At 32.4% G+C, this 17,319-nt stretch overlaps 1 protein-coding gene across 1 annotated transcript; it reads left to right on the top strand.

Annotated features, from left to right (window-relative positions):
* The first annotated feature begins 3,772 nt into the window (after window positions 1–3,772).
* On the top strand, window positions 3,773–4,399 carry LOC139901647 (uncharacterized). The gene has a single exon (XM_071884337.1). The coding sequence runs from the start codon at window positions 3,773–3,775 to the stop codon at window positions 4,397–4,399; it is 627 nt and encodes a 208-aa protein (XP_071740438.1).
* Window positions 4,400–17,319: the final 12,920 nt, after the last annotated feature.

The raw sequence follows: 17,319 nt of genomic DNA on the forward strand, positions 1-17,319 counted from the left end.
GACCCAACTTGAAACTCAAACAAATCAAGAAGCCCAACTTGAAATTCAAGGTAACAAAGCACAAAGACCACTTAGACATAGTTTGAGAACTCAGTGTGACTCATGGTTGAAAAACACGCGACACGGGATTGAGACGGTAGGGACCTTAAAATGTCGCAACAGAAAAAACGGAGTCGAGATGGGGTCGAGACGGATGTTAACCAACGTTAACTATTTATATATATTTCAATCATAAACATTTCAAACATAAATATTTCAAAGTAAACATAGATATTTGCCTTTAAATTAAAATATTTATATTTGAAATTTATTTAAAAAGTCAATATTGGTCAACATCCGTCTCGACTGTCTTGGTCGTTTTTCTACTGTCTCGGCCGTTGTTGATCGTTGTTGACCATTTTTTTGGCGTTGTTGACCGTTTTTTGAGCGTTGACCATTTTTAACCATTTATAGGTTCGTTGCAACGGTAGCATGGTAAAACCGTTGCGACGCCCGCCTCGATCGTTTTTTTACAACACTCGTGTGACTAAGCACAAAAATACTTAAACTCATTACGAAAACTCGAGCTGACTAAATCAAGACGGTCCAACAGAAAAACCACTTTTGGATCCAATAAGTCTATCACTTGCGAATGATAAACTAAGTGCATCAGTTACACTAATTACTAACAATCCACCCCAATTATAGCGCAATTCGTTCAATGAGAAGAATATTCAAAACAAAACGAACGAGTAAATAAAATTTTTTTGATAATTAAATTTAACTTTCATATAATACACATTTCGAATATTCAAGAAACATATTGTTGTAAGAATTGAACCATTCAACATATTTTAAGAACTGAATATAACATAAACAAAATGTTGGTTGTAATCCAATGTCAACATTCAAACATTGAGATAATCTTTGTTTTGATTATGATCTCGAGTTTAAGTAAATAAACATATTCGTAAACACGCAAGGTCATGAACTCACATTTATCTAGTAAACGATCAATATACAAAACACGTTAAGATAGAATGTCATTTCTCAAAACAAATTAATACAATCAATATTTGTAAAAATATAAGAAATACTAAGAGTGCTCCCAACGCTACGTCCTGGAGACCCGCCCACCCTCGCCCACCCTGGGCGCCGTTGGCACCAACCCAGCCCAGCTACCGCCCTCGAGTCGCCCAGGCCTTTTCGTCCAAGTGGTTTACTATTCTCAGCAGATTTGAGGGCGAAAAAATATGGGTATTTTGGCCCGTTCACAGCAACCAACGGCTATATTCCCCTCCAACGGCTCCTAACGGCTATTTTCCTCTTTTTTTTTTTTCTTTTCTTTTTTTACTCTATTTATACTCCACATTTCAACCCCATTTTACACACAACTATCATATTACTTCTCCATTTCTATTAATTTTTCTCATATCTATCACCAAAAAAATGAGTTCCAAAAAAACACCAAACAAAGGAAAAACGAAACAACGTCCGGTAGTTCAAGATCCAAATTCGGTTAGTCGAGATATGATGCAAATGCTACTCGATAACTCGCAACAAACTACCAGGTTTTCTCGTTTTGCAAATACTAATGCATTTGCGGGTATGTTCGGAAACGTCCATCAACAACAATCTCAAAATGTTCCACTCTACCATAACCAACAATCTCAAAATGTTCCACTCTTCCCGAACCAACTATCTCAAAATGTTCAAATTTACCCGAACCAACTATCTCAAAATGTTCAAATCTACCCGAACCAACTATCTCAAAATGTTCAAATCTACCCGAACCAACAACAAACGAAACAAACACCTTATTATCCAAGTCTCCGTGATGAATCGTCCGACGAAGAAGTTCCCGAAACACCACTCCAAAATGAACCCGAATTCGAACCCGAGCTCGAACCCGAACCCGAAAGTGATCCGAAAGGAAAAGGAAAAGGAAAAGTGGTAGAAAAGAAAGTGAGGTGTCCGAAGACCGCGTGGACCGACTTGGAGACAAAAATTTTAGCCGAGCGTTTTGTATATGTTTCCGAACACCCAAGTGTCGGAAACGACCAAAGTCATACTTCATTTTTGGGAGAAGTCCGAAGACAATATAATTCGATTGTCCCGGTGAAAAGACGTCCGGATCAAATAAGTGGAAAATGGTCGAAAATGCAAAGGGATGTCAAGATATGGATCGGTATTTACAACAAATACGAGAGAATGTGAGAAAGTGGTTGTAATAATGACGACATTATGTCCGCGGCACGAATGGCTTTCAAAGCGCAAACAAAGGGACGACACTTTGCGTTTGTGGATGCGTGGCGAGTGTTAAGGAATTGCCCGAAGTTTTTAGAAGGCGAAAGTATTTCGAGTAGCAACAAACGAAAAGAACCCGATCATATACCAATTAATGATCAAACCGAGGGAAGTTCCAACCCGAATACAAGCATGCACCCCGACCCAACCCAAATGGAAAATTTGTTAAAGGATACCGACCCAATCCGACGTCCTCCAAGTCGAGCTAAAAGTCAAAGGGACTCTTACTCATCCGATGCCGCGAGCCGTATGTCTTCCGAAGAAGTTCGCTTTAAAATTGCTCAATCGGTCCAAGCTTCACAAGATGTGGCGAATCAAACCATGAAAAAGCTACAAGATGATAGCAACATGCGGACTATGTTTAAAGGTTGAAGCTTCTTTACAAACCGGTGTCACGAGATTTGCCTCCCGATGAATACGATATGCTAATGATTGCTCGAGACAAAATTAAGAAAAAATATGCGAAGAAATTGCAAAACATGAACGATGACGACGAGGAGTAGTTTGATTATTTAGCTTTCTAGTATTTTTTTTTAATTGTCGTAATCTTTTAATTTTAAATTGTCGTAATGTTTTAAATTTTAATTATTGTATTTTTTTTAATTTTAATGAAATGGTAGTTTTATGTTTTTTATTTTTAATTTATCATATAAATATTAATAATTATTTGATAATATAAAATAATTCAAAAATAAAATAAAAAAATAGAAGGAGGAGTGTCTTTGTTGGGAGTGTTTAGTCCTTGGTTTAGTCCTGGGAAGGAAGTGAGATGGAGGTGCTAATGTGGCGCTGAATAGTTGGTTAGTCCTGGAAGACATTGTGTCATGGTTGTGAGCACTCTAATAAACACTATTACACAAATAGACAAGTGATCTTAATCACATCCTAATCGTAAGTCTCGTTTGTCCTCCGGGAATTGTGTATATGAAATTAAAGCTACTAATAATTAAACCAAAAACGTATTTTTTTATTAAATAATTTTAACAACTAAAGCAGTAAAATAAACTAAGGCCTTAACCTATGGTGCATGAGTGGCTACGCCAGAATTCCGCCACCTCCCGTCACTCTCTGGTGATGGTAGGAAGCAAATTGCCATTGTACTCGTTCGTTGGCCTTGCAACGGGTGTGTAACGAGAGTTGGTGTGTGTAACGAGAGTTGATGGGTCCCAGTGGCCCATTTCTGTTTTTTTATTCACAAATTATAAATTTAAATATTTTATAATAAAATTAAATTGAAAATGATATAGCCGTTAGAATAGAATATAGCCATTTTTTAATCATTTAATTTAACACTATAAATACTCATACCTCATAAATCATTTTGCACACTCAAACTATTATTTTCTCATATTTTCACTCTTATAAACATAATAATAATGAGTAATTCCAAAAATTCCGATACGATAACGAAAGCCCTCAGTCGGATTTCGATCTAGACTTGATTGAAGGCGGTTACAATGCACGCAATGTACTCGACTCGCTCGATATGTTGGATGCGGATGATGATGCTCGGAGAATTATAAGGAAACATTGGTTGAATAGAGATCGAAGTTCTACCGAAAATCGTTTGTTCAACAACTACTTTTTCGATGACCCAGCTTTTCCAGGAGATTATTTCAGGAAATGCTACCGAATGAGCAAGTCCTTATTTCTCCGTATTGCTTATGCTATTACGGATTACTCTGCTGAACCATTACCTAGTTATTTTAAATCCTTTGAACAACGTTATGATTGTACACACCGACTTGGTTTTGATATTTATCAAAAATGTACATCGGCCATACTTCAATTGACATACAGAATTGCACCCGATGCATTTGATGAATATTTATACATGGGCCGACAAACTTCATCTGACTGTTTAGAGAATTATTGTAAATGTATTGTGTATCTGTTTTCAGCTAAGTATTTAAGGAAACCTACTGAAGATGACGTTCATCGATTGCATGCTAAACACTACGAAATCCATGGTTTTCAGCGCATGTTAGGCAGTCTCGATTGCATGCATTGTGCTTGGAAAAATTTTTCGGTTGTGTGGCAGGGTAATTACACGAGTGGGGATCACGAAGGGCCAACAATAATGCTCGAGGTGGTTGCAACGTACGATATGTGAATTTGGCGCGCTTTTTTTGGTCCAGCAGGTTCGAACAATGATATCAATGTTCTAAATGAATCAGATTTGTTTGAAGAATTATTGGATGGTAGAGCTCTAATCGGGTCTTAAACGCCGATCATTATTGATGTTAAGAGGTGAATTTTATGTGTTTATTTTAGGTTTAAAAAGTTATTTCATGAGGTTTTTATAATGAGTAACGATTTGGGACGAGAACGCGAAAACGATGGTTAAAACAAGCAAAAAAGGCAAAAACTGAAGCCTAGCCGTAAGGAGGCGGCTGGGGGCACATGTAGGCGCCTGTCTGGTGTAAAAACACTCTCAAGTGGAAAACGGGCAAAAGGAGGCGGCTGGTTTTTGCGGCTGGGCGCATGTAGGCGCCCGGTGAGCGTAATTTGCGGCTGGAACTATTTTTGGATAAAATTTAAGGCCGAATTTGAGGGATTTAATGCTTGGGGGTTACCCTACTTCTCCCCTATATAATAGAAACCCTAGGCTACGAATATATATCCTTTTCCATCAGTTTTTAGAGCATCAAACACATAAAAACACACCATCAATCATCATCAAATCAAGATTCAAGCTAGGATTCAAGGAGTGTTCTTCATGCAACTTCAAGAAGCAACCATGATCATCATCACCAACATGCTTGGCTAGTTTCTTTCACTTTATTCCTTCCATGAACAATTGATACATGTGTTCTTTTCATTCAAGTTTATGTGGTTTGTAATGTTATGAAACTTATGTCTTTTGAATTGTGATATTATAAACCTATTGGTTATTGATCAATGCAAGTATTATTGATTGTGATTATTGCAAGTTGAATTATAGTGATTTAACATTGTGTTCTTGATCCAACTTAGTGTTAATTAGATTAAGGATAAAGACATAATGTCTAGGTTGCATGCTTCAATCCCAAGATAGTTAGAATTAATAAGCCTAAGAAATCTTGTCTATGAGATTTGATCAATACTTAATAAGCATAATACTTGTTTGAATGAATGCATGTTAGATTGGGATTGTGCAGGGATAAAGACTCTTAATCAATTGATTACAACCTTTTCATTTAGCTCATTGTTTATGCTCTTAAATACTCAAAATTTACATTTGCTTAGTAATTGTTAATCTAGTCTTTACTTTAGTTAATTTTAGTTAATCACAAACAAACAAATCTTGAAATTGCTTGCTAGTTAACCACAACTTCCCGTGGAATGAATCCTGCTTACCCTATCTAAAGTAGAGTAATTAGGCTATTTTTGACCGGCCCTTCGACACCGATCAAGCTCCAGAGATTCGATTCAATGTCAACGGACGTGAATTTGATAAAGGCTACTACCTGATAGACGACATATACCCAGAATGGGCAACACTTTTCAAGTCGTTTAAATGTCCAATCGAGCCAAAAAAATATAAAGTTCAAAAAATTTCAAGAAGCATCAAGAAAAGATTTCGAGCAAGTTTTCGGAGTACTTCAAGGTTGTTGGGCTATATTAAAACAACATGCAAGACCGTTTAAATTAAATAAGATCCGACACATCATGTACTCTTGTGTTATACTATACAACATGATAACTGAAGATAACCAGCACAATATATGTGACCTCGAAGAAGGCTATCTCAGAAACCCAGATAACTTCCCTTGACGTACGTTGTCGGAAAGAGTTGAAGGTAATGATCGAATGTCACGAGAGTTGCGAGATCAAACCATGCATCATACACTCCGTAACAATCTGATCGAGCACATTTGGACACTCCCGGATGATTATCTTGTTCGAAACAATTAGTATTATTTATTATCTTTAATTTAGTAATCATTGTATGCTTTATTTTTAATTATTTAATGTAATGTTTTTTTAATTAATGTAATGTTTAATTTATATTAAAGTAATGTTATTTTTATTTTAATAAAAGGTAATGTTTAATTTATATTTTGTATTAAATAATAATAAAAATGGGTTGAAGTTGGATGGTGAAGTTTATGATAGGGAGGAATTAGTGAAAGCTAGTGAAAGGAATGTTAAAGGTGTTTGTGCTGATGTGACGCTGATGTGAAGGAGAGAAGGTCAGTGTAAGAATAGAAAGATAGAGAATGGCCTAACAAGTAATCAATGGAAATGAAACATATTCACTTACAACTTGTTCCTCTTGTTTGAATTATAAACAATGGAGCCAAAATTGGCAAAGTTCGAAAATCCTTGTGTTCGTCCCCCGATGATATTTGTGTAAAAATCATAAATGAGATCTAAATAACATTTTGAACATGATCATGAAAGAGTGTCCAAATTCCACAAACTATTATGCAATGAACTCCGTCAGTTATTAGTATGTATGTATTATTATTATGTATATTAATACGATGTTTATAAAGATTGTATACCCTAAAAACTTGGAAACCCTAGTAGACTCAAGCCCACAGTCTGATATGGCCTAACCAAAATTAACCCGTCTAATACTCCCCCTCCAATTTCGGACTAGAAAAAACGCTAAACATATGTTGCATGAAGTATAGTCTGATATTCCCATATAAATTTGCATATTGTTTCGGATTTCTCATTTTCATAATGATGTCGTAGCTTGCATTTCCTAATGATTCTTTCCCTTGTCTGTAACGTTCATGTGGCTTGCTTTGCCTGATGATTGAGCAATACTTTGATGAACAACTTGTGTAAACGATTACAATAATGCTGCAAGATTTTTGACTATCTTTTTCTCCCCGGGGGGGGGGGGGGGGGGGTTCTCTGCTTCATATTTGCGTAATTATTAACGATATTTAATTTTGTTTATAGATCGTGAAGATCCAGATATTAATAACCCGAATGTTATATGAAAATGTATTCATGATATGAATAAGAAATGGACATTTACCAAACTTTTGACTAATGGATTCATGATATGAACCTGATAACGATGCTTACCAAATTTATATGATTTGAACGTATAAATATGATTTATGAATAGAACATGAATTAGATATGATGATGAATTATGATAGATTACTGTACTATCATCTAATATATCTACTATATGAGCGCTTGCGCTGAAAACGGAGGGATAGCGTCGCTATTCAGAATTCTTTTGGACTCAACGACTAGAGCTCTGCTCTTCAGAATCTAAAAAGACTCAATAGAGAAAACCAGCGAGGTTTATTATCAAATACAACATGATTAAAATATTACAACTGAGGTCTCCTTATATTAAGGAGCCTTTACACTATTTATAGATGCCCTGGGATCCACGCACTTTTGTTAGTCTTCAAGACATGAATGCTATGGCCCGAGCACTAAACTACTTTAAACACACACCGTACATGATCGACTACTTTATTGATTCCTATGACCCACATGGCATACACACTTATTATACGTATTTATGACTATGGCCTACATAGCCTACATATATAATACATTGCATTATTGATATTTATTACTATGGCTAACATGGTACCCACTTCTTTATTTTCTTTGACTGTAAACCTCCCTACACCAAAAGAAAAATATCGGCAATTTTGGATTTTTGATGGCTTTTTATTCCATGGACATGCCTGCGTCTGAACAATACTCACAACTATGGCTTGGTGCATGATAGATTTAACTACATAATAGTCTTTTCATTTCTTCTGGTAAAAATGCGAGTTGTCCTGTGAATGCTTCGAAGGGTTCCTCAAAATTCTAGATTAAACTGAGGCCTTTTTCGTCGATCTTTTCGTTTGTGCTTGGATAGATTAATGTGTTTTTGTGAACATAATTAATCCTTATGTTTTCTTGCTGTTCTTGACCGATCCCTATTTTTGAAGAGCTGAAATAGACTCCTGCTAGAGATTCTACTAGATGATTAATTGTAGGTGTTATCTGTGGAGCTTCATCTCTTGTTGGGTAGTTGCTGTTGCTAACTCCGAGATATGCTATAGTGAATGATGGAACGAGTAACTGTAGGCACTCGTTGAATATTGGGTAACTTGAATGTATCCTGAAGAATATTTCTCTTTCTTTTGCAAAGTTGTCTCTGTATCAAGTGATCGCGTCTTGCATTTTAGGTGGTAGCTCTTTAATTTCTTGGAGTGTCCGACCATCGATATATAGAGTATCGATTAGTCCATGAACAAAATATTCCGATACCGCTTGTGGAGATGCTTCTGGTAGAAAAACTGCCTTGAGACCAGTTTTCCAATCTTTTGATAAAAACATCATTGTTGTATGAGTTTCATTATAGTTTGCGAGGCTATCCCATAGCCTTTGGAAGTTTTCAGTGGATGGCATTTTCTGTTTTTTTTTCTGTTGTTGAGAGAATATTTTTTATTTTATTTATTTCATTGAGGCTTTTTGTTTAGACGTAGAGATAATGGTTGAGATCGACCATTTTTTATGATTCATTGTGTGCTGCGATTGCTGCTTCTTGAGTTGGGTAACTTTTGTGCGTTACACGCTTGCCTATTATGAGTTGATTTGCTATTTCTCGGTTGTGATATACTCCTTTAAATGGTCCGTCAAAAATGACATACCATTTCTTTTTTGTTCTTCTTATCTTGATGGTTGTTGAGAGTGTTCCTCTTCAACTATTTCATACCAGCTTTATTTTTTAGGTGTTTGTTGAACTTGTTCGGGTTCTTCTAGGTTAATGATGACTGACTCATGTGGTGTTTGTGATTTTGATGTTTGTGTTGATGTGGATGATGAAGGTAATGATGATGAGTGTGTTATTTGTGGAGGTGACTCTTTTTTTACTGGGATTTCTTTTTTGACTAATTTTTGTTGAGTTAAAATTTTAGTGTTTCTTGTAATTCCTCCTCCTCCTCCCCCTGAAAAATTGAGAGTTGACATTGATGTGCTTGAATTTGTTCTCATTTTTGGTGTAATTGATGTTGAATTTGCTTGATGACTGCCTCCATTGTTGAAATTCCTGCAAAATTTTTTTTTTCTTATTCGGAGCTATTTGCTTGTCTATCTGTGTGAAAACAGAAAATTTATTCTTGAACTTAATATGTGCTCAAAAGAATTGTTTTCTTATTATATACTTGTTCGCATATATATATATATATATATATATATATATATATATATATATATATATATATATATATATATATATATATATATATATATATATACACTCCAAAGAAGTTGTTTGCATAAATAGGATTTTTATCAAGTCTAACGACCCATCCTAATCCATCTGGATGAATACATTACATTTGGTTACATCGTGAGGTACTTGACCTCTATATGATATATTTTACAAACATTGCATTCGTTTTTTAAAAGACAAACTTTCATTTCATCGAAAGTTGACGGCATGCCTATCAATTCATAATATATCCAACTATAATTGACTTAATAATAATCTTGATGAACTCGACGACTCGAATGCAATGTCTTTTGAAATATGTCATGAATGACTCCAAGTAATATCTTTAAAATGAGCAAATGCACAGCGGAAGATTTATTTCATACCTGAGAATAATCATGCTTAAAAGTGTCAACCAAAAGGTTGATGAGTTCATTAGTTTATCATAATCAATCATTTTCATAATTTAATAGACCACAAGATTTTCATTTCATTTTTCATAAACATCATCTCATATCAGGCATTTAGCAAACTGCATAGAGATAAAAATCATTCATATGGTGAACGCTTGATAACCGAACTAACAGGATGCATATAGAATATCTCCATCATTCCGGGACTCTCATCGGACATGATAATTGAAGTACTAAAGCATTCGTAACCCGAATGGGACGTGTCAAGGTCCATAGATCTATCTTTAGGATTCGCGTCAATTAGGGGCCATTTCCCTAATTCTTAGGCTACCAAGCTAAAAAGGGGCATATTCGATTTCGATAATCCAACCATAGAATGTAATTTTTGAATACGTGTGCCTATTTCGTCAAACATTTATAAAAGTTGCGCATGTATTCTCAGTCCCAAAAATATATTGCAAAAGCATTTAAAAAGGGAGTAATGAAACTCACCATACTGTATTTTGTAGTAAAAATACATATGACGATATTTAACAACTGAACAATGCAGGGTTGCCTCGGATTCACGAACCTATATCATTTGTGTTTTCATTAATACATATAATCGTAATCGAACAACATTTATTATATCTTAATTTATATATAATATATTTAATTTGTGTATATATTCAAAATGATTAATATTCATATAGTTATATTAATATATCCATATTTTTATACATAATTACTTAGTGTTATATATTTAAAATCAATAGTTTGTTATGTGTAAGTATATATATAAGTGATATTAATAGGTTTGATATATATATATATATATATATATATATATATATATATATATATATATATATATATATATATATATATATATATATATAGTTATGAGAAATACAATTATAATACATATAATAAGTATGAAATATTTATCTGGTTAAAAAGATAGTTTTTATAATAATAATGATTTAATAATAGTAATAGTAATAACTTTATTAATAATAGTCTTATTAATGATTTTGTTAATACTGATACTTGCAATTATGATATTGGAAATCTTATTAATAATGATAATATTACTAATCATATTACATAATAATAATAATACTAATAGTAATAATAATTCTAATAATTCATGATGATGATAATAATTCTATTTCCAATATTACTCATAATACTAGTAATAATAATGATAGTAATATAAGTCTTTATTATCAATAATAATAATTATGTTATTATTGTTAGTAATAACATTAGGTAACATCATAATATCAATAATTAATAATAATACTAGCAATAACAACAATAATAATAATAATGATAATAATAATAATATTAATAATTCTAATTCTAATAATAATAACATTAATGATAATACTAAAAATTTTGATAGAAAGACTACCTCCAAAAGAAGCTTTAAAAAAAATTGTCGCGAACCGGGCTCGAACCCTCGACCTCTTGAATACCTGTCACTCCCCTAAACCAACTGGGCTATAGCCCGTTTTCTGTTTTGTATTATAAACTAAAATCATTAACCTGTATAAACAGTGTTCTCCTTCTTCTTTACATCGACTAGTCGACCAGAACCCAGAATCAACTTAACTTAGCTTACTAATTAGATTTAGGAGTTTAAATAGGTTTATAAATAACCCTGATAAAATTAGTTAAATCAAATAAAAAATATATTTATAAATAAAGAAGAACAGAAGGTTACCGTCGCTGCTATTGTTAAAAAAAAATATGATTTCCATTTTGTGAAAGTTTTAGACAACGAATATAACACGAATTATATTTCAAATCTATCCTAGAAACTTTCTCAAACATCAATTGAATCAGAAACATAAAGACGAACTCGAATTTAATCATTGTTCGTTCGTTTGACTTTTTACAAATTAATCTTTGACTCTGAAATTCGAAATCGTTATGAGGAATTGGAAGTTAAGTATTTACAGAGAGTTTGAATGAATCAAATCTAACAACTCTGTATTAACACATTTTGAAAATCATTACGAAATCGAATTTTGAAAAAAAATCATGCGTACAGAGGACAGAACAGAAAATCGTTTCCTTTATATATATATATATATATATATATATATATATATATATATATATATATATATATATTAACAGATAAATGAAATTGCAATTTGATGTTTGATAATGATAGTGTAAAGGAAAAATGGTATTTACCGAATTACATAAACCTTGATCGATTATATAAAGGGTGATAGTTGACAGATTTAGTCAAGCAGGAAAAACAAACAAAAAGAAAATAAAAAAAAATAATAAGGAAAAATAGAATCAGATAGAGACGGGTAACTATTTCGTTCACTTTGTTGAATTAATTGCCACTGAATTCAGCTAAAATCAAAATATAAAAAGTTGAGTGTGATGTTGAATTGATTTAGGATATGCCGTAAGATTTTTTTAGTCATATATAGTTATTATAAATATAAATATATTAATAATAATAATATTTTAATATTAATCACAATAATATAAATAACAAGAATAATAATTTTTTATTAATAATAATGTTAATATTAATATTAATAATCATAATAACATTAATGATAATTTAATATATAAATAACAATACTTATAATACTTTTTAATAGTCTCAATAAATAAAAAAAACAAAATGATATTAGTAATATTAATATTGATAGTAATACTAATATTAATATAACATTTTATACGTATCAAATTTTATGTTTATATAATTAATAATACTGTTACTAATATTATTATTAATGTTAATAATAATTGTGAAAGTAATGATATTAATATAACAAATTATTTATATAACAAATTTCATATTATAATTCTTAATAATACTAGTAATACTAATGTTACTATTATTAATAATAATGAATGTAATAATGATATAGCCACTATAATTAAACTGGTAATTACACTTAATATATAAATATTACAATTATGTATTATTAAATGATACCACTTATTGAATATTTATTATTTATATATTTTACAATATAATAATTCTAAATAGTATTCATATATATATATATATATATATATATATATATATATATATATATATATACATATACATACATATTAAGGTATATAAGTATCTATTTACAAATAGTTGTTCGTGAATCGTTGGAACCAGTCGAGGGTAATTGTATACATAATAATAGTTCAAAAATTCTGAGACTCAAGATAACAGATTTTGCTTATCGTGTCGAGATCATATACAGATTAGGTTTAAATTTGGTCGAAATTTTCCGGGTCGTCCCAGTACCTACCCGTTAAAGAAATTTCGTCCCGAAGTTTGATCTAGGTCATTATGGCAAACTATAAAAATGTTTTCATGAAGAATATGAGTTGATAAATAGAGTTTTATCATCATTGAGTAATACGGATAAAATAATTCGATTACTCGAATAGTACGAATGAAGTTATCACTAAATAGTGAAATGAGAAAGACGTGTTTCATCATAACTTTTGACTAGTCATGGTTGAATTCCAGAATTCAAGGGATTTAAAGAAAATCTTCGAAATCTAAAAGATTTAATTCTTCGGCGAGTAAAAAAATTAAGATCTCTATAATTAAATACGGTGATCTGCGTCGTTTACTCTGTCTGATATTTCCATTATAAATTAAACTCTTTCGTTCTATTATTCTCACCATTCCTATACTTCCTTTCTTAGTTCATACATCCAAAAGATTGTGAAAATGCTTAATCCAGCTCTAATCCTTGATATATATTTTTTTCTAATTATCTTTTCTGTCATCCTTCTTTTCAATCTTCCGCCAAAAAAATCTGTTTACTTATACTATTACCTTGGGGTGATACTATTCTTAATTATACCGTGTCTTTATATTGCTATTCGTATTAATATCCACGGTTTGTAACCTCCGTGTTGTTATTGGGCTTTATATTTTCTCTTATATTTTAGAGTTTCATACTTTTGTTTTCTCTTTCCGACTTTAAGTCAAGCGAATAATGGTCCAGAATTCGTAGATATAGAGTTTCGAATGATTATAATGTTCTAAGCAGGAAGGAACGTGATAGCATGATTTGATTTTCAAATTTATCAACATCACGGAAGATAGAATTATCAAGAATATATGTTCTTGATATGTTCAGAAGTTAAGTAGAATGAAAGAGTAATGTAACATGGCACATGATGACGTTATGATCTGTGAATCATCATGTTCCAATAGAACTTCCAGCATGACTTACTGTAATATAATCACGTTGGCCAAGTGTCATTATATTATACTAACTCATGTTTCAATTCCCAACACTTCTCCACAATTCATTCATAATTTATACTTAGATTTTACAGAAGTTTCCAATATAATGGAATACAGATAGCACGAAGAGGTATATAATTTCGGACGAGAATATTTATGAAAGTATCTTCAAAAATATCGAAGATATTTATGAGGATATTTTGAAATTTCTAAGTTCGAAGGTTGATGAAGAAAAATTTTCCCCAAGATTTTAACATGGGTACGGAGTAAGATATTCGTTGAAGGTTTCATCGGATCCAGAATTACTTGGATTCTTTGAATATATGGTATGGTCCTTGTATTTGGCATTGGTCTCCTTCATGGTTTGCTCGATGTGTTTTTCAGTACTAAATTTTCTATCGAGCGTTCCTAACACTCTCTTCTTTATCATCAAACTTTTGGCCGTTTAGACCATCTACAATTTTTCTGTTTCCTCTGCATTTAATGCTACGATATCTGAATCATCGGTTATCAATCCGAGGTGGTTTTAGGAGAATTGTGTTTTTAGATGATTAAACGCTGATGGTAATATGGTGGAATATAAAAGGTTCCCCGGTAACAATAAAAGAGTACACATATATATCAAAGTGTTAATAAGGTTGTTTCGAACGAATAGTCGAAGTTAACTTACTGGAGCTATGAAAAATTTGCTACCTTGAAAAGGAATTGCAAAGTGAATTTCGGTAATAATGATGCCAAAGGAGCTAGCACAGATACGTGTTAAACGTTTACTCAAGTTCTGAGTGTTTTCAGGTGCATAACTATATGCATCAATCTTTTCTTCCGTACATGAAGCATAGTTAGTTCATCCTCTAGATTGAGGTGTTTTCAAGAATCATGAAAGGTTTGAATGCAGATTGTAATTGTCAAGATACATATGAGGTTTAGGATGAAATCAAGTGGAAAACTTGAAGAAATGTTTAGTTTCATATGTTATAATCAATATTTTAATTCATTTTAATTATCCAATGTTATTAGTCCACAGTCGATAGTCCACAGTTAACAGTCCAATAATTCATATATAGTTTAATATATAATATTTGAATTAATTAATATGTATCGTGACCCGTGTACATGTCTCAGACTCGATCACAACTCAAAGTATATATATTATTATAGAATCAACCTCAACCCTGTATAGCTAACTCAATCATTACTGCATATAGAGTGTCTATGTTTATTCCAAATAATATATATAGATGCGTCGATATGATATGTCAAAACCTTGTATACGTGTCCCGATAAAGTGCGTAAAATAAATAGCAGAAATTAAATGACGATAAATAAAATTGCGAGAATTAAAATTGCGATAAATAAATTGCGATAAATAAATGTACAATAAAGAATTAACAGTTAGCTAGGAACAGTTAGCTAGGATTTTGTTAGCGTGGATTCTTAACAAAAATTTTCTCATAGTTAATTTGTTTGTTTCTAACAAATTTTATTTTGTCCAATATTTTCTTCATTATGCCACTTGTTGGATTCTGATAAATTAAAATCCAAATATGAAATTGAATGAAAATGGTTATTCTGTGGTGAACGGATACATGCATCGGTGGTTGTAAGTAGGATAGTAAATGACTGTTGAATCAGATTCGAAGAATGTACAGTGTAACTTATTAATGTGAAATTTAAATATTCCTCGGGTATTACCTACTCGTTAAAATATTTTCATCATTAACAGTTTGTACAAAAGAATTTTCAATTACCATCTTTATGAAAATATATATACATATATATTTTCTTCAGATGTAATCATGAATTTAATGAGTCAATATGATATTAAACTCATTTGATTTACCGTTAGAACAAGAATATATAATCTCTAAAATATTAGAGATTACATAATCGTCATATCGAACGAAGATAAATGATGTAGAACGTCATGTAGAACGAATATAATCGATGTAGGTCATCATGTAATATGATGATTATGCTGGAGGTACAGACTGTGAGTTTGAGGCGTGTAGTGTTGAGGCTTGTGCTACGGATGTTGTTATTGGTGGTACTGGTGTTGCCGGTGCTGTTGCTGAAGTTGGTAGGTTTTGCACCACGTTTTTTCCAAATTGATTACTCGAGCGCGAAGCTCGTTGACTTCTTTTGTTACTCCGGACTGATTGTTGGTCGGAACGAGCGGATGAATAAGGTTAAGAATTGTGGATAGAATATAATCATGGTGAGATATTCAGGAAATAAGGGTGAAAATGGTGTTTCGAACTGGTTCGCCAGTAAGTGCTTCAGGTCCTTCACCAAGAGGGGAATGTTGTGGATGGAAGGATCACCTTCTTCCTGTCTCCAGTGATTTAGTAGACTACGAACCCATCAGATGAATTAGGGATGACTGATTGGTTGATTCATTCCGGTGACGCTGCTTTCGGAGCTTAGGTGAATATCCATGTCGAAATAGCTGTCGGAATAACTATCGGAATAGCTATCAGAATCTGAGGGACTCGAACTAGTCGAGGGATTCATCTCGTATGATCAGATGAAGGATTTTCGGTAAGAAAATAGATTATAGGATGTAGATTAGTAACCTACAATACATAATTTACATATGCATATATAATACTAAAATCCCATAAGTTACAGAGGAATCTACGGAAGCTGTCAGGCAAAGGTAACAATAACAGATATGCTAAGATATGAATTTATCTATACACTGTCTATGCAATAGAGGCAGTAAGACGTGTCTAGACTTTATGGATGATAAGCAAATAAATTTCGACACTAAATGATAAGCAAAACTTTTGATATGCAGACACGGTCGAAGTCCAGACCCACTAATGCATCTAAACAACTATCAGTTAGACACACTAATGCAAGATCTGGTTCGCTAAGACCACCGCTCTGATACCAACTCTAACGACCCATCCTAATCCATCTGGACGAATACATTACATTTGGTTACATCGCGAGGTATTTGACCTCTATATGATACATTTTACAAACATTGCATTCGTTTTTTAAAAGACAAACTTTCATTTCATCGAAAGTTGACGGCATGCCTACCATTTCATAATATATCCAACTATAATTGACTTAATAATAATCTTGATGAACTCGACGACTCGAATGCAACGTCTTTTGAAATATGTCATGAATGACTCCAAGTAATATCTTTAAAATGAGCAAATGCACAGCGGAATATTTCTTTCATACCTGAGAATAATCATGCTTAAAAG

This window comes from Rutidosis leptorrhynchoides, chromosome 3 (assembly GCF_046630445.1).
Source record: "Rutidosis leptorrhynchoides isolate AG116_Rl617_1_P2 chromosome 3, CSIRO_AGI_Rlap_v1, whole genome shotgun sequence".
Taxonomy (NCBI): Eukaryota; Viridiplantae; Streptophyta; class Magnoliopsida; order Asterales; family Asteraceae; genus Rutidosis; species Rutidosis leptorrhynchoides.

What these genes read in the sequence shown, in the direction of transcription:
- LOC139901647 (XM_071884337.1), top strand. Translation starts at nt 3,773, where the DNA reads ATGTTGGATGCGGATGATGATGCTCGGAGAATTATAAGGAAACATTGG.